The following is a 19,684-nucleotide window of genomic DNA, read 5'->3' on the forward strand; positions in this document are numbered from 1 at the left end:
ACCACTTCCTTCTGCATGATGGGATTAAAGGCAGGCATTCAAATATGTGAGCCTTTTGTTGCCTTTGAGTAATTTCTTACTTTCCATTATCATAAGATGATGCAAGGTCATCTTGTATATTTCTTGTTATAAATCAACTAATTTAACAAAGGGGCTCAATTGTCTCTATTGCAGAATAATATTAAAAACCAAGATTCTGGGGTATTCTCAGGCATTCTCAGCTGTGAGCATGAAGTATTTTTTAAATTCTTTTAAAAATTTTCAAACCCTAAGAAAGACCGAAGCAGAGCAACTTTTATTTGCTAGGATCCCCCTTTCCTTAATCTATTCATCCATTTGCCCATTTTTAGTTCTTTTCTTCTTATACTATTCTTTTACTTATTTCATAATTTTCCCAAGAGATTCCATTTTCCTTACAGGTATAAGTTAGTGGTTTTACAAGTGGTCCACATTTGGGATTTCTCTTGTGACTATCTTCCAGCTCAATATAGCTTGCTTTCTCTCAGAATTCCTGAATTTGTACCCCACTGTTACTAGGGGATGCTGTCATATGCAGTAAAGCAGAATTATGAGCTCTCTCCATAGACGATAGTAAAAACATCCCAGGCATGACAATGTAAATGTCTGAAAAAGATGACAAATGCCCCATGGTAGCAGATTTGCCTCCCAGATACTCTTGTCACAGATATTAGAGGAATATATCCTTGTTATAGAATTTATCTCATCAGTAGACACGTAATGTCAAGTTGTTTGTAAGTAGTTACAGAGATGCTAATTGCAGTAACTTGTGTAGATTCTGGTGGTACTTTAAGACCCTGTGCTTATCCAGTTGCCCAACAATTTTGCAAGCACTGATTTTAGCACACACTGATTACTTGGTCATTCTCCTTGAGTCAACAATGCTTTTCTTATACATCTGCCAACTGAAAGTTTTCTGAAAATGAAGAAAGCTTTCCCTTTTCTTCCCATTCCTTCCTCAAAGATCATGATATGTTTTTCAACTAATTGACCAGGTAATTAGAGTGGATAACAAGCCATGACCAAGTGACCAGATCCCACATAGAAATAATGGAAAATATACTCTAAGTTTGTGATGTAGGCAATAACTTTGTGAAACAGGATTCCAACAGCCCAGGAAACATCCCCAGAGGAAACAAATGACACCACATGAAATTTAAAGGGTTATGCACTGAAAAGAAAACTATCAACAGAACAAGTCACGTGTCTACAGAATGGGGGGAAATTATTGCCAGCTCTACTTCAGACAGAACTATAGCTAGACTATATAAAGAATTGAAAAATTATGGTGCTAGAGAGATGGCTCAGCAGTTAAGAGCACTGGCTGCTCTTGCAGAGGGTCTAGGTTCTATTCAACTGCCTGTAATACCAGTTCCAGGTCATCCAACATCCTTTTCTGGTCTCCATGGGTACTGTGCAGGCATGAAGTACATGGTCATACATGCAAGCAAAACACTATACACACAAAACGGAATATAAATGAACAAAACCTGCAAAAATTAAGCACCAAAATTACTAACCTGCCAATAAAATGAGCAGATAGTTTTCAAAATAAGAAATACAAACAATAATATATTTTGAAGTGTTTACCATCTTTGGCCATCAGGGAAACTCAAATTAAAACCACTTTTAGATTCCATCTCACATCTGTGGGTAATAGTTATGAAACTAGATAGGAGACCATGAGAGGGAGCACGGCGTGGGGAGGGTGCGTGTGACATAAAAGGAGAAAGGAAGTTACAAGAAGTAGAAGGGCACAAGATGGGAAGGGGACAAAGGGGGAAGGGGGAGGCACAAAGTGGGGAGGGGAACAGAGGGCCTGGGGGAGCGGAAAATCAACAAAACCCATGAAACAGATGCTAATGATAAAACTATTAAGGATAAAACTATTTGAATTTCAGTTCTTTACCTAAAGCAAAGCTGTCCCCCCACACCCTAGTTCTACGCTGTTTATTGTGAGAACACGAAACCCAGGACTAAGATCAGAAGTATGTGAAAACACCTGGAGAGGTTTCACTATCATCTCTTCTACTCCTTTTTATTTAAAATGTTTGCTTTTATTTTTATTTATGTGTCTGGGTCTATGTGCACATGTGTAAGTATATATAGAGACTAGAAGAAGTTGTTGGAACCCTGGAACTGGAGTTGTAGGTAATTGTGAGCTGCCCAACTTGGGCATGGAGAACTAAAGTCTGGCCCTCTGAGCTATTAACCACTGAGTCATCTCTCCAGCTGCCCCACCCTCCTGCCTACCCCATGCCACAGACAACCACCTTCAGGTCCACAGTCAACCAACTGTTCCCTTTCAAGTATACATGTAGATATGCATACCTTTTAATTTCAGCATTTTGCTCACTCAGAAGGTAGCATACCACAAAGCAAACAAAACAGAATGCTTGTGAGACAGTATATCAGGAAATCATCATTACTTTATACACATCTTTTTGGGTCTTGATGGCTTGGTGGCTTACAGGCACACACCTGTAACTCCAGCAGTGGGGAAATGAATGAAGGAGGTCCAGAAGTCAAAGATCATCCTGAGCTCCACCACAAGTTGAGGCCAACACAGGCTACAATAGACCCCATTTCAAACAAACAAACAAAAAACAAAACAACCCCCCCCACCTGAACAAGCCCATCATTCTGCTTTCCTGTTTGTTTGTTATTTATTTTTTACTTAAGTGCTGAGGACGGAACACTGGGCCTCACATGTATTAGACAAGCTTTCTACTACCGAGCCACATCTCCTAGTTACAGGTTTTTTTCCTTCTGTCTGTCTGTTGCTCTTTACCCTCCAGTTGATCTGCTTCAGCTAACGAATATTTTTAAATACATTGACTGAATTTAAGGTTTGGATTTTTAACAGCTTCTCTAAACCCTCTTCTGTTTCCTTATGTTTGCTCATTCCTTATTCAACAGTCATACGTTTAGTGGTGGAAAATCTAGGGCAGAATATCATGCCACTTGTCATCAAGTGGAAGCCCCATGCTGAGGGCAGCTCTCCCTCTTCTCTGTGGGCAACACAGGCAAACTCACAGTTTCCGTGATATCTCTCTGGAAAACTTTGACTGCTTCAGGGCCCCTGTCTAAATGTTCCTTATGCATAAGTTTGTCTCCTTGTTTGAAACTTAAAATATATGAGTCTATTTCTTTTTGGCAATTGCTTAAATTTTTAAAAAGTTTAGACTACATTCCTTTCAAAGAACAAAAATTTCATTATGTCCTTTGAAGCCAAAACACAAGCACAGTAACTTCTGTTTCTATTAATGAGGTAAGGGAGTAAAGATTTTATATCATGTGATTAAAATCCATTATTAAGTCAATGGATAAATAGGTATGGGCCTCCAATCTCAGGTTATACTATCTTCATTAAATTAAAACTGTGAAAGATACCTCAAACCATCAGATAAAATTGTTTCATTTACCCCACCCCCAAACACTCAGATTTGCCTCTGAAAAAAATGTCAACTGAAAATACTTGTTAGAAAGACAAAGAATTTGACATCAACTATTCTTAGAAAAGAAAAAAAAAAAAAAAGAAATGCTGTTTGTTTACAGCATTTCTGATAAAGAAGATAAACCTCACTCCCTAATAATAAATTTTCCCTTGGCTCAATCACAGAGTATCAAATTCAGTGTTTTCCTCCAGACGAAACAATCACTTTTTGGTTATGGGTTAGCTTTCTGTCTCCTTTATGAAAACATTTCTTGAACGGACAAGGCCTAGCTCCTCCCTAGAGCTGGCTTCAATTTCCATCAACCTGGAGGTCGAGTTTTCCTTTATTAGTTGTAAAACACAGACATTAATCTATAGGGCTCTGAATATATGAAAAGAAATGCAAAACTCAAAACATCCCTAGCATCCACAACAACTGTTTATGACATAATATATATAAAAATGTCTCACATGTCTGCTCTGACTTGTACTTAATTCCTCCAGAGATTGTCTAGACCCATTCAAAAAAGAATCTGCATTGTTCAGATGGAATAAAGCAAAATTCTCTCCAAAGGATGATGTTTTGCTTAATAAGAGAATTTTGGGCAGACCTTGCTAAGTTATTCATCTTTTAAAGTTCCCGTTCTTACCTTCTCCTTAAAACTATAAAATGCATCAAACCATGTTTTTATCAAATCTTTTAGTTCTAATATTCTATAAAGATCACTTTATTGTATGAGTTTTTTCCTTTTCTTGGATATTTAATTAGAGAAAACATTGTCTGAAACCATGAGTCTCATGTGCTATCTCTCTGTTTTGAACTTGAGAAACTCTCAAACCCAGCAAATATTTACACATATACTTTTTTCCTCTTACAATGGAGTTATGCCCCAATAAACACAAATGAAGCTTACCATTAAGACAAAAATGTATTTACTACTCATAACCTTCCAAACATCACAACATATCCTAGATTCTATGACTCAGACTGCCTTTCATACATTCTCAGAACACATTAGTCTACACATAAAGAAGTACCTCTAACACAAGACTATCTTGTAATAAAACATTGGTTATCTCATACAATATATTGAAGAATCACTGGTCACACAGCACACTGCACGGTATTGGTTGTTAACATGAGCTTGTAACATGAGCTGTGGTTCACTGCTGCATAGTAACATGGGGAAATTCTGTAGGCATAGTGCCAGTGCAGAACAAGATTCTAATTTAATACCCTAAGGTCATTGTCACACCATGGTAGAGTCAGAACACTATAAGCCATGCCATCACAAGTGAGTGACATTTGCTTATCAAGCGTGTGTGCTTTATGATGCTGGATTGATGCTCTGCTTATGGGAGCAGACAGTGTAAGTCAGAGAGGTTATCCTCAAACAAGCCCTTCAGTGTCAGGCAGAAAGTGATGCACATACCAAATGTTAGACCAATGTTATAGCAACCTACGCGTGAAAGGAAGAAAGGGAGGATTCATCCCACTGGAGAGATCACAAGGTCTCAGAAATGAGGTCATGGTTGAGGTCCGGCAAGTCAGTTCAAGAAATAGAAATTTTGTAAATGAAGAGAAATATTATAATTTAGGATGTCAAAGCTCATCATTTTGAGTGTTCTTGCTGCCTTTCCTGGTGACCCTGCTGTACTTGATCCTCCTCCACTCTGGGCCAGCCTTATCAAGAGCATCTTTCCAGGTACATTTCTGGTGGCACAGCCTTATTAGAGCCTCTTACATCATCTTTGAATTCCCAGTGTCAAGGCGAGAACCGGGCACATGGACACAGAGAAGATAGCTTAAAGTCTCCTAAATGAAGGAGTGAGTGAGATATTTCAGCAGCACTCTGTGAAGTGAATCAGACTGACTTATCAGTTAAGAAGACTCTGGATTTCCAGGGCCTCATTGGCCAGTCTCTCCTATGGAATCATTTCCCAATTGCTACACTTTGGTCTCATCTTTAGCCATGTCACCAAATGTCCCAGTGATCATGGTGGCCTTGTTATTGTTCACATCTTTTGTGTAGTATCTTGGAAGGAAGATCACTAAGATACAAGACATTTACATGGGGAGGTGAAACATTCCATCCTTCAAAGAAGCTCATTAAGCTCAAAGTAAACATCTCAAAATAGCTTCAGGAAGTCCCTGAAACTGACCAGATTCATTAGGTCCCTCTCTTCTCAAGCACACACACATACATACGTACATACGTACACATCAAAGACTAGCAAATACTTTCAGAAGAGACTTAGAACATCTGAGAAGCTTGGAAAGGACACACTCCAGCCTGTTGAGATGCCTAAAGGTTGTTCAGTATGCTCCAGGTTTCCTAGCTTTCATGAGATGTCACCCATGCAGGGGTGGCCTTTGATGATACAGCTGTCTTTGAGTCATTTGTGCTCTTGTAAATACCCCCCCCCACACACACACCTATACTTCTGTGAGTAAGCCCCATAAACCCATTGGTTCACCAAGCTTCTGTTATCTGGTCTGTCATCAGTTCTTCATTTGGTATGAGTAGATGTTTACTCATTCTTCCAAAGAATAATATCATAACACCATATCCCTTTTAGGATGATATCTGAATCTGAGGGAGTTTTCAAAGGTAAATTCTTCCCAGATATTTAGAATTTTGCCCTTACATCCCTGACTGCCACCTCTTTATGAATTTTACTGTTACTGTATTTCTTCTCATTCCACAATGGATGATAATAAAAGAGTGTCACTCACATTTCTAAAGCCTCAGATAAACTATGGTTCATGCATGATATTTAAGAATTAAGAAAGTCACAAAAGAGGGGGAGGAAGAATTATAGGAGCCAGGGGGGTTGAGGCCACCAGGAGAACATGGCCCACAGAATCAACTAAGCTGGGCTCACAGGGTTCACAGAGGCTGAAGCAGCAGTCACAGAACCTGCATGGGTCTGTGTTAGGTCCTCCGCATATATATTATAGCTGTTATCTTGGTGTTCATGTGGAACTCCTCACAGTGGGAGTGGGAATGTCTCTGACTCTTTCACCTGCTCTTGGGATCCTTTTCCTTCTACTGGGTTGTCTCACCCAGCCTTTGTATGAGGGTTTGTGACTAATCTTATTGTATCTGGTTATGCCATTTTGGGTTGCTATCCCTGGGAGGTCTGCTCTTTTTAGAAGGGAAACAGAGGAAGAGTGGCTCTGGGGGAAAGGGGAAGTGGCAGGGGAAGCAGGGAGGAGAGGAGGGAGGGGAACTGTGGTTGGGATATATTGTATGAGAGAAGAATAAACAAATAGTTAAGTTTACTAGGTAAGACCAATAAACTCTACAGATCAGCAGTGGTCCATGCGGAACTGCACCAACAGCTTGCCTGCATCCCGGCAAATTCCCCATGTGATATGTACATAGAAACATTTTAGATGTACCACAGGCCTCCACAGAAGCCCCCACGAAGAGAAATTGCTTTATTCCTGCTGGAATTTTCCTTCACAGATCCTATATGCTGTTTTCTATATGTTGCCTAGACTTACATAAAAGTATGGTCTTGAAAACACAGTCTCCCTATTTTACATTTTCCGAATCAAATTCACTGATGTTATGGGCTATAAATCAACCCCATCTTTTCCTTCACCAGAGGAGCAGCAGTGTGAGATGAAGGGGGTGAGGGAGCCACAAGCTCGGACTAGAGAGTATGTATGCTTTTCTTTGTGTAACAGGAATCTTGACTTCACCATAGTACAAAATATTGTCTTAGGCCCCAAGCAGTGGAGTCCGACCTCCTTATCTCTCTACCCACTAGCTTTTGGGTACCTTGTGGGTTAGAGCCAACAAGCATTTCTTTGTCAGGGGAAGACACTGCCATGCTTCTTAAGCTTGACACTATTGCCTCACAAGCATCTCTTTATTGTGACACTGTCAGTACTAGAGAGAATGATGGGGACACTGATAATTACCTCGATGACAAGACTCCTTGCTGAAGCAATGGCAGCATCAGCATGTGTGATGAGGGACACGGCTACTTAAACATTTTAAGTAATAAAGGAACATGACATACCCACAGTGCACCCCAGACATCCTTCCTCACAAGGCATGCATTCTTCATACTCAGAATCCTGGAATTCACCTGTACAGTGAAAGGAATGGAAAACACAACTCAAATACACTGGGTAGAGGCGTGGTCACTGCTAGAAAACATTGTGTTTGGTGTGCGAATCACAGAATGATTATGAAGCCCAAAACAATCTTGAAGAAGGATGTCACATACTTTAAAATCCTATATTAACTTAACAGACTGCACCACACAAGTGGGTACAAATAGAAGAGGCTTACACTATATTCCATAGAACTAGTCTTTTTGTTTGTTTGTTTCCTTCACTTTGATTTTTGAGACAGGGATTTGGCTATGTACTCTGGCTGACCTGGAGCTCACTATTCAACTTAAGCGAGCCTTAAACTCATTGCTTTCATTTCCTGGGTACTGAGCCATGAGCTACCACAGTTGGCCATATAACTACTTTTGAAGTCAAACTAGTAAGTTGGATTTATTCAGTAAGTCAGCTCTGTGTCTAGGACAATGGAATTAGATATATAAAGATCAGTCTCTATATCTGACCTACTAAACATATTTAAATTAAAAAAAATATTTTATTGTCTCTGTAAACAGAAAGGAGAAATAGGAGGGGTGATTAATTTAAATATCTTGAAACTGAACAGACACAGGCCAGTCATAATTCTTACATAGCAGTGTTACATATAAAAGAACAAATATAATCTATGCTGCTAATCTTAGCATCTTCCAGTATAACAAAGAAAGTGAACAGCAACACCATACAATTTATAGAGCACTCAACAATTTCAGGTAGGTTTTGGTACGCTGTTTCTCCTTGCTTTTCATGTCAGTCTTACTTGATGTTATGCTTGCCCTTTTTCACATAAAGCCCAAAGGCATTGAGAAATTAAATTAGTTTTGCCCAAGGTATCACACTAGTAATTGGCAGGAAGAAAACTGTTGGCCAAGACTTAGATTCTGGTCTCAGTTCTTCTTTCTTATTTCAGCATTGTGGGGTTGGGGAAAGGGAAGGGACAATACCTCCACTTGCTTATTGAGCTATTCAGAGTAATTCTAAGTGTTCATAATAACACCATGATAACTGAAAGTAAGGCAGTCAAAGCCTCCCTGATGACAAGAGGTATAATCTGTCATCCCACCTCTCAGTGCTGAGTAGGACCCTGTAGAAGCCTCACCTTGTCTGCACTCCAGCTTCTGGCAAGTGTGGTTGGTGGGCACGATGAAGTAGCCACTCATGCATCTCATGCAGATATGTGGGTTGTAGCAAAGCTCACAGTTGTCTGGGCAGGGCAGGCAGGCATGACCCTTGGCAGGATAATGGCCCACAGGACAGCTCTCCCGACATTCTCCTTGGTATAGGAAGCGTTCCCGACCATGCTTGTCTGACCAGTTAGAGGGGAATGGAAAAGAGAAAATGCAGAAACCAGCCATGGAACTCATATAATGTAAGATGTTTTATTAAAAAGAGAAACAACTGAGTGCTTTTGTTCCTAGGGGATCAAGAGCATCAGAATGGATTTAATAAAAAAGTGCAATATCTAAATTCTTATCGCTGTAAAGTTTTCCTTGCAGGGAATCATTTTACACTCTTTTATATATCTGAGTGAACAACTTCTATTTGGGATGTCACTGCAAAACCACAAACCATGTTTTGTGGATAGCTACAATTCAAAATGTGTTTAACTTTCCCAAGGGCTCCTTTGGGTAAAGGTAGACCCATTCAGACTTGGGGGTTATAGAGATGCCATAAAAATAAACATGTTCCTCATGGCCGACACACTTGATAAAAGTGTAATCTCACAGTGATTTGGAATCACTATGAAAATCACATGCTTGTACTGACTAATGTCTGTGTTTTTGCAAAGCTACTAATTGTTCTAAGGACAGTCCTGCTGACACCCTAAATCATGCATACCTCCACACTTCCTTCACTTCATCCCTAAGGGTTTTATTTCTGTCAACACTGGGCTCTATAAGGAAAGAATCAGCAATTTCCCAGCATGCCAGAACATGAGAATTTGTTCCCGGAGAGAACAGAAACATTTAATCAGTTAGAAAAATATCAGGATCTGTTACAGAGGATTATAAACAGCCACAGATGTTTTAAAAACAGCACTGAGATTACTACTATCTGTCTACCTATGAGCTCCTTACCCCCAGCTGTGGGGATTTGACATGCTCAGTGTGCTCTAGGGAACCATCTACCCATTCTACTGAGAACCAGACTTCCCATGTGGCCCTACATATGAAATACAGCTGATCTGTGTTGCCTAGAGCAACCTGGTTCTAGGCATGTGAGCCGCCACACAGATCCAAATCACTGACCTTCAGGCTGAAGGGACACTGAGTATGTATGAAGTTAGCCATAGTCCCTTGTTGCAAGGACAGAAGTAGAAAGTCAGTATAATGTTGGACTGACCCACAAGAGTTTGCTGATATTTGAGCCTTTTATTAAAACTTCTTTCTGGAGTTTCTTGAGGAAGCATTCATCTTTAGCATGTTAATCTCAAGGCATAGACCATCCTTGCTGTGTTAGAATGAGCTTTTGCTATGCAGAGAGCATGTTAAATAAGGGCTTGGTAAACAATTACCCTCTCCAGGAAATCTCTGCTCATCACATATGGAAATGATCTGTAGCAGCATTTGACTGCTCATTTGGTCTTTATCTGATAGTTTCTCATTGTTCAGTATGTGAGGACAAACCTCCTTATTAGTCTAAACTCCTTGATGGTGAGTCAGTTTTTTTCACTGTGGTGTCAGAAATACCCACCATGAATGCTTAAGGGGACAGAAGATTTATCCTGGCTCTCAGTTTCAAGGGTGTTAGCACATCATGGCAGGGAGGGCATGGAGGAGCAGAGATGCTCACTTCCCAGTAGCCACACAGCAGAAAAGAATTCCCATACTAAGTGTCTTTCTCATCTGCCCACCCCTCCATCTGAACCCCAGCTTATGGGAAATTAAACCTCCATTAAGGGTGGAATTTCTCTCTTAGTCAGTTCTCCCTGGAATTGCTTGTGTAAAAACATCGAGAGATTTCCTTTACAAATCTATGAAGCATTTCTCAGTCAGGCCAAGTTAACAAACATGTAACCATCATACGCATCGTGCTCCCATGTATTGTATTCTCCATTGCTTCTACTTGTAACTCCTGCAAAGGAGGAAGGCACTTAATACTTTAGATGATAGATTAGATGGAGCTCTTTAAGCATCAAATATGAAAACATGTAGCAGTCATTTCACGTGGTTTGCTACAAGCATTAGTAAGATGCTAGACTATTTGACATTTTCTTAGACTCTAAACTTGGTTCTAATTGTGTGACATGTTGAGATGTAGAGTGCTAGGTGGGAAAGTGATTTTAAAAACACATTTTGTCATTTCTATTTTTTTAAACAAGAGGCGTCTTAAAGAAGTGATTATTTTAGAGTCTTCTAGTTAGTAAAAAAGCTGGGGGGCTGGGGATGTGGCTCATATGTAGGATTACTTGCTTAGATGTGTAAGGCTTTAGGTTTGAACCTCAGTATAGCATAAAACCAGGTGTCGTGGTGCATACTTATAAACCTGGCATTTAGGAGGTGGGAGTAGGAAGATCGTAAGTTCTAGATTATCTTCAGCTACATAGTGAGTTTGGGGCAGCCTGGGATACAGGAGATCTTGTTAGAAATCAATCAATCAATGAATCAATCAATCAATCAATCAGTCAATCAATCTAAGATGTTGGGCCAGTTGCGCATTTCCTGACTGCTAGTTTGGAGGGCCTGACTCCCAAACCATGGATTCTCTTCCTTATCTTCTGTGTGTGCGCAATCTACATGCCTCGTGTTCAGACCAAAGTTGAAAACATTCACTGCTCATCTGGAACTTAAAGTCTTTATGGACAAGATGGCTATTAAGAGTGATAAGATGTGTGTGTGAAAAAGGGAAGTGCAGGGCTCCAATTTTCTGTATTCAAGCTAATCTAAGATGTTGTAATTTTGTTTTATTCTTCTTGGTTTTACTGTAAGCAAGAGTGAAAAATCAGTAAGATGTTAACAATCACCTCAGGGTCAGCTAGACAGCTACCCACAGTGAGGAGTGTGGAGAAATGCAAAGTAGCCTCTCTGAGGCTTCACCCTGAAAAATCTTTGGGAAAGATGGGTCCAGAGCAAACACACCATCCAACTTTTCAATAGTGACCAATAGTCTACTGTTTTTTTTTCTTTAAAATAGCATGAAATTTAAATTTGCCTCATACTTAAATTCTACTTACTAGGTAGGAAAAATAATGTGATTCTAGTTCTCATGAAGTCAAAATAGAGGACAGGTATATGAAACAAGGCTGGAGTGGTGTCAAGGACTAAACTGCAGAGGAACATGCAGAGGGCATGGCCTCCATGCCAGTGACGACAGATACTCTAAGAATAACTCCGATTGGACCCAAAGGTCACATCTGTCATGAGTTGATTGATTACCTTGCCATCTAAATGGCATAGCTCAGCTCTGAGAACTGACATAACCTTTTAATACATTATTCGCTTTAGGGACCATATATGTCTTTCTAATTCCCTGGGTTTTCAGGTCTACCACAACAAAGCTTGGCTTTACTTCACATGTCATGCTTGACAAGACACTTAATAGTCTTTCCTCTTGCTTTCCTGGGAAGACCTCTCTTTGCCTCTCTCATATCCTTCAGGGCAGTGTGTCTACATGTGTGATGATGCTAACAAGGTTTGTGTGTTCTGGTGTCAACAGAGCCTATAGGTTGTACTGGTGCTGTCTGCTCCGAACCTCAGCTCTGTCCCCAAGGCTTCTGAGCCAAACCAAATGCTGGCTTGTGAGAGAATAGACAGATGTGAGGCAGGAGACAGCAGAAATTGCCCTCACCTGCCCTGCAGGAGGTGCAGTTAGAAGGACCACTTCCTTGGCATTCTTGGCAAGTGTGGTGGCAGGGATGGCATTGCTTCTTAAGTTCAAACTTCCATGAGGGACAGTTAAAAATGCAGTGGCCATCATCAAAAACCCTGGAGGAAAAGCAGACAGTTAGAATTCATCTGGGTTACTTCCATGAAGGACCAAAAAAAAAAAAAAATCAGCACATGTGGTGTGTAAGGTGTATGGTTTTTCCGCCTGGCTGCCTGGTCTTGTCCTGCTGCCATGCCAGCCCCAAATAACACACAGAGACTCTGTATTTGATACAAAGCTATTGGCCAGGTGCTAGTTTCTTATTGGCTAGCTCTGTCTTAATTATTAACCCATTTCTATGTATTTCCACGTGGTCTTACCGAGAGCGGAGGAATGGCGGTTCTGTTCTCTCCTGGCTCTCCATCTTGACTCCTCCTTCCTACTTCCTATTTCCTCCTTGTCTCCTAGTCCCTCCTATATTCCTTTCCTATTGGCCAACAGTGCTTTATTTATTAACCAGTATGAGAAACATATACAGAATGACATCTCCCATCATCTCCTCTTTTCTGTCTAATTAAAAAGAAGGGTTTTAAGCTTAACATAGCAAAATATATAACACAACAGTTATCAAGTAAGAATCACAGTTAACAATATTTAGTAAGATTTAAGAAAATATTCCATCATCTATTCTATCTGTTTGTGAGTCTATTCTATTTGTGAGTCTAAAGCCCTATATGTAACTTATCTTTAATCCTAACTAAGGAAAACTATAACCATATCTGTCTTCAACTCCATCAAAGACCACAGAAGGATAATATATAAGCTCTAGAAATGACAGAGACAACTCACTGCCTGGTCACCTGAAGTTCTTTTGTAATCTTCCATCTTCAGCCCATAGGCCATAGTGTGTCTGGCAGTCTCTTCAGCAAAGCAGGAAACTTTAAACTGTCTTCTTGTATTGGCAGTTTGTCAGTCACTTTTCTCTGTGTTCTGCAGACTGTCTGGCAGACTCTTCCATGAAGCAGGACTGTTGTAGCAATGTCCATCTTGAATCAGCAGTCACTTTTCTGTGGGCCCTGCATGTCCAGTTTATACAGCATAAAGTCAAACAGTCCAGACAAGAGCAGTATCTTGTCCAAATGGCTAGTCTTGCCATATTGGAGGCAAACTCCATACGTGTTTCTTCAATGTCCATCTTCCTTTCTGACGCAGGCGGTGTTGCCAGGAACAATTATGTCTCATTGTCAAGAAAAACCCTAAACCATGTTAAATGCCATATTCTGTAGGACTTTGAAAGGTTTGAAGAATGCCTATTCATCTCAAATACATCTCTGTATATCTAGAAAACCTAACTAACTTAACTATAAGTTTTGACTATCATAGGTAATTATCTATAATCTGTACTACCTTATATAATACATTTCTGAATGAACTACATAAACACAATACCTAAACAAAAGGAGAAATATACATATCACAAAATTGACCTTAAATTGTATCAATAAATGAAAATCCATTACAAAACAAAGTATTCATATCTATATCAGTGGTGTGCATGCTTCTTTGCACAGATTTGATCTTATTGCTCCAAAGAGTGATGCCCTGGGCTGGCCATCTCAGAGCATGTGAGCTATTGGGCACATACTCATTCTTGGACCAAGATATGGATCCAACAGTAGGGAAACCAGAAACTGGTGAGGGATCTTATCCTGAAAAGGTTTCCAAATAAGCTAACTGGTGCCCACACATATTAAGGGCACAATGAAGACTCTAGCCTAATACGTACGGCCAATATTAGACACAGTTTCTGACTTTCATGATGCTAAATGGGCCTCTGAATCCAGAGACTTTGGAGAAAGGATTCTTTCTTCAGTTATCAACACGCTCACATTTGGTGAGCACTGTGTCATGTCCAAGTTCCCCGGAAAAGTAGAATGAAGCACTGTTCTGAAGGTTAGATGCTACCTAGAAAGTTGCCCTATGCACATTACAAGTAATCAATGAGCTCGGATGCTATTTGCTCATATATGGAATGCTACAGTCTGTTTTTTGATCATGCTTGCAAATACCCAGAAAGGCCTGGCACAAAATATAGAAAATGTGCTTCTAAAAACCTTTGTTTTTATATATATATATACAATATATATCATGTTGTCACTGCTAATATTTTTGGTGTTTGGACTTCATCTTTCTTTGCAGAGTAATCATAAGAGCAGATGGGATTAAGTCAACCAAATCCAAGCATTCTGCTTGGAAAAACACAAAATGTTGAAATAAATGTAGGAATCATATAGGTAATGTGAACAGATGAAGTGAGCCAGGGTTCCAACTTCAGTTTTTTTTTTTTCTTTTTAATTCAGTTGAGCTCAGGGAAAGGATTGAATATTTGCATTTCTGACAGTTTTGCTGGTGGTGCTAACATTACTGATCCAGAGAGCACACATTTAAAAAGCTTTAAATTATTTACTCATTATTTAAAAATTTGCTTAAACATGTTACGCAGTGATTGTCCCTACTAATGAAGCACAAGCACAGTGTGGTAACACTTAGCATCTAGTGAGAATATCAGTGCAGCTACAATTTCTACCTCCTTATCATTTTTTTTTTTTTTTGGTTGGAGTCCTCAGGCTCTTTTTGTTTGAATCTTTATAAAATCTACAATTGGGGGTTGGGATCTGCAGTGGCCCCACTATGCTGTGTGGTGTCATACACTTCTTCTCTCTGTCATTTAATCATTCTCTGCCTTACTTCTCTCTCCACCCCCCCTTATCTCTAGTAATCACTGGTCTACATTTAGTTTGACTAGTTTTACTCTCCTCATATTAACCTAAGAATATGCAGTATTTGTCTGAGTGTGGCTTATGTCATTTAGCACAATATCCTTTGGTTTCAACCAGTTTGCTGCTAAATGGCAGGATTTCATTCTTCTTTATGGTTGAACGATAATCGATTGTGTATATATCCTCCATGTCTTTATCAATTCCTCTGCCAGTTGGGTAGCAAGATTCTTTATGTATCTTATCTTTTGTGAATGGCACTATAATAATCACAGGAGTTCTGATGTTTCTTTGGTATGCTAATGCCACTTCCTATGGATCCTATAGAGATCACACTTGGAGAGCCACTGCTCTGTGAACATCTGGATTGCTGTGGCATTTGTGAACTGAGCCCATATAATGCAAGTGATGCCAAACTGGTGTCTTGTTTCCTTAGAGTAGTACTTAATCTCATTGGTTATAAGGTTACTTGAGTGCAGACCATGTCCCCAAGAGTATAACTGTGCTACCAGATCTAGGAGTGGAGGGATCAGAAAAGAGAAGGAAAATTTCTTCCTCTATAATGTCCCCACACTGGACATTACACAATAAGTAGAAACTTATTCCTGTGGTGGCACTATCTTACAGATCTAGACCCAACCATTAGCTGGGGAGCTGGCTGTAATAGTCCTGGAATTGGAAGAAGTTGGGGGTAATGTGCTCTCTCCCATCTCTGTGTCATTTGCACCAATTTGGAAGTAGAACAGGACTCAAGTCCACAAGCAAACACAGAAGGCCGCCTCAGTCTTGGCTCCCTGGTCCATCAGATTCTGCTCACCAAACTCAGTATCATAGGAAGCAATACACTTCTTGGTTTACTCCAGCTTTAAGGATACACTCACATGCATGGCTGTTTGTATCAAAGAGAGATGGTGAGGCAGGGCTGTCCGGTGTGCTTATTGTTAGCGTGGCCTGATCAAAGCTATCACAAAGGTATTTCATGTAACTGCTTGCTTTAATGTTTTAATGCAATGAAACTTGATAAAAGTCTTCTCTCCTCTACTTTCATTAAAATAGATCAAATAGCATGTTTAAGACAGTATAAGAGCAGAGGTAACTTTCAGATGCTTTTATTTAGTTTTATTTACTCTATACTCCTTCAAGACTGGACTACGAAGTGAGCCTAAGCAAGAGGACCACAGCATGTCAGAGCTGTGTGTGTTACATACAGAGCTGGGGCTCATGTTTCACATGCCAAGTTGTCTTGAAAAAGCCAAACTAAAGGCTTATAGAAATGAAAAGAGAAATGATGGGATATGAAGGTGATTTCTGAATTTCTTGTTTTCACTAGGGCTTGTGGATCACACCTCTAATCTTAGCATTGGAGGAGTTGAGGCTGGAGGATTGCTATGAGATTAAGGCAGATATGGCTTACCCAGTGAGTTTCAGGGCAACCTAACCTAATGAGTGGAACTCTATCTCTATTTTATTTATTTATTTATTTTGCTGGTATTTAGTAAAGCAACTTCAGAGTTAGATTCTTAAATTAGGAATTATAGAAAATTTAAACAGATATAAAAATATATATTTCATATGTAACTGATAATTGTCCCCCACCCAGTGCAAGTATCACTAAGTGTCAATAGTTCTTAACACCTGGCTAATCTTATGATCTTCTCACTGATTTACTCATTCAGCTTTGAAGCAAACTCGAAAGTTAATGTTAACATTCTTGTCACAGGTGGAAGTTTTCTGAAGACCAATTTTATTTTCTAGGAACTAAAGGGATCCAACAGCTTAAGAATCGGAAAAACCTCAGAGACCAGCTCTTGGGGTTATTTGTCTCTCTTGTCCCCAGTCCAGATCCATCTTGGCTATTTTCTGTCCTGTTTTGTTCTGGAAGTTAGCCCACTAACATGTCTATCTCATTTGTGAGGTAGAGTCCCCACTGGCCTCCAGTTAGTTTTAAACAAGAGGAAATATCATCAGGAAATCTAAGGTTGGGATAAAAGACACTGGGCTCTTCTACTCAGGCTAACTTCTTCCTTCCATGGCAGGCAGCGTTTGTGTCCTCTGTTGCTCCAACATCTGGCAACAGGTCCAACTCTTGCTTTAAATCTAGAGGTGTTGAACTTCCACTTCTATTGCTTGCTTTGAGCATGTCAGCATCCCTTGACTGTGACCTCAACAGCAGAGCAGTGTCTTAGAGAGTTGTTGGACTCCATAGCTATCTCAGAGCTAAATATTAAAGCAAGTGCTTTTGCCCTGCTTTGAATGGGCCTGACTTCACTTACTATGGCTTGGATGTATTCTACAAAATGTATGTGTTGGAAACTTTACCCACAAGACAACAAGGTTGTGAAGTAGGGTTTAATATGAGTGGACTAGGCAGTGAGTAATCTTATATAATGGCTGGCTTGATGATGTGATCATGGGAATAGGTTAGCTATAAAGCAGGTCTGTCTTCCTTTTGTTCTCTTACTGTCACCCTCTCTTGCCTTTCACCTTCTTCAGTGGGGTGACCCAGCACCAAGGCCTTCATCAGAGCCTAGTGCCTTGGACATAGAGCTCCCAGGCTCCAAAGTTACATTGTTTATAATTTATCCAGTCTCAAGTTTTGTGTTATTGCAGCTCCAAATGAGCCATGCTAGTGATCCAGGCAACACTCGGCAGAACACTTAAGGAAAATACTTAACCATTTTCTCAAGAACAAATAAGTCAACATCACCTTCTTTTCAGATAATTTTTTCCTTTTTATCTTTTTGACTCCCTTCAGGGAAAATACCAGAAAAATAAGAAGTCAAGCAGCTCATTGCTATGCTACATTACCCTTTCTTGGACATGTGTGTGTATAGCTAACATCAAAGAAGAAAGATGTGGGCAAGGAACTAATGCTCAGAGGAATGAGAAGAAATTGCTCATGGGAACAATATTTTCTTAGGAAGACACCCTGGTTCAAGATACATATGTATGCTTTTCTTGATTCAAAAGCTAATACTTCACAAACAAAATGACCCAAATATCCCCTTAGTGTTACCATTTTGTACTGATGGGCCTAGGTTTCTTTTTGTTCTTTTTTCTGAGTCAGGGTCTCATCAGGTACCAGGGTGGACTTCAAACCCAAGATCCTTCTGCCTTGCCTATGCCTAGATATTTTTGTATCTATTTGTGGTGGTAGAATTTTTTCCCTTACTTTTCACTTCTATTGTGCTAGGGACAATCATGTTTCTCCAGTGTCCACCGAACAATTGTAATTGCCTCATTAGACAAGTGTTCAAAGATGTTCAAACATGCAAGGAAATATAATTATTCATAATAATACAAGGGAGTTAGAAGGAGAAAGAGGACTTTGTTTTGGTAATGTCTTTATCTTTTTTCTTTGTAAAATAATCTTGCATATCTATTTTTGAACATATAAAATACAGCTATAGTATTTATTAATGTTCTTTTTTTCTTATTTTACATATTGATCCCAGTTCCCTCTCCCTCCCTACTCCCATGTCCTCCAACCCCCTCCCATTCCATTCCCCCCAATGCACAGGAAAGGTGATGCCTTCCAGGAGGGATCATCAAAATCTTTCAAGTCATTTGGAGTAGGTAATGTCTCTATCTTAAAGTATGCTTCAAAGTTTCTTTAAAGCAAATTCAATATTTAGTGGTTTAGCTCTTAGAAAATAGTCTTGTGGCTGCTCATAGAAAAAGTCATCAACTGTTCACCCAACTGTGAAGGCTGCTAGCTATAATAATGACTGGCCTAGTAAAGTGTGCCTGTTGGTGTGATCATGGTATAAATGCTATAAGGGTAATCAACTGCTTTCTGATTGGATTGGAGGCCTGCTTCACAGAGGGGAACTCATATCTGGTACTGTAAGGCTGTCTATGAACCCAAGGTGAGTGAAATTATGGCACATTTGGGGAACCTACTGTTATTATTTTGCTATGTCCCAGGGTGTTAAAGCTGGACCATGTGATAGATCTAGTTCTAGCATTTTGAAGAACATCCACACCTATTTTCATAGTGACTGCTTCAGTCACACCAGCAGTGAAAAAGTCTTCTTTCCTCACATTCTTGCCAGCATTTGTCATCATTTATTCTTTTGTCTTTAGCCATTCTGAATGAAGCAAAATGAAACTGTACTGTGGATGGAACCAGAAATTATCCTTCTGAATGAAGCAACCCAGACTCAGAAGACAAATATCATATGTTTTCTCTTATTTGTGGATATTAGCTTTGACTTTTCAGATGTTTGCTTTACTTGGAATATTCGCTAAGGTTTGGAAATTAGTAAGGAGCCATGGTGGGAGGCTCACAGGAGAGGGGATATAAATAAATGGTATTAGGGTTCAAAGAGGGTTAGTAGAACACAGGGGATAAAATTTCAGCGGGGAATAGGAGGACAGGATAGAGAAAGGACATGGGAAGGGCAATAAATAACACTAATAACCTTTTAAAAAGTCATAAGGAACCCCACTCATGGTTGTAGAAGCTTCCTTCTATATTGGTATAGGTGTATAGGTTGGCTTGGGTGTAGGTGTTGGTAT

The 19,684-nt window shown here is 39.7% G+C and overlaps 1 protein-coding gene across 1 annotated transcript in view; it reads right to left on the reverse strand.

Annotated features, from left to right (window-relative positions):
• Pcsk5 (proprotein convertase subtilisin/kexin type 5) overlaps positions 1–19,684 on the reverse strand; it is a 409,247-nt gene that overhangs the window by 71,848 nt on the left and 317,715 nt on the right. The window contains exons 22-24 of the mRNA XM_051194065.1: positions 12,369–12,505; positions 8,680–8,886; positions 7,490–7,558 (exon numbers count right to left, since the gene is read on the reverse strand). Coding sequence (XP_051050022.1) covers positions 7,490–7,558; positions 8,680–8,886; positions 12,369–12,505 — 413 coding nt within the window. The remainder of the gene's footprint in view (positions 1–7,489; positions 7,559–8,679; positions 8,887–12,368; positions 12,506–19,684) is intronic.

The sequence above is a fragment of the Phodopus roborovskii genome, unplaced genomic scaffold, assembly GCF_943737965.1.
Source record: "Phodopus roborovskii unplaced genomic scaffold, PHOROB, whole genome shotgun sequence".
In the NCBI taxonomy this organism is placed as follows: domain Eukaryota; kingdom Metazoa; phylum Chordata; class Mammalia; order Rodentia; family Cricetidae; genus Phodopus; species Phodopus roborovskii.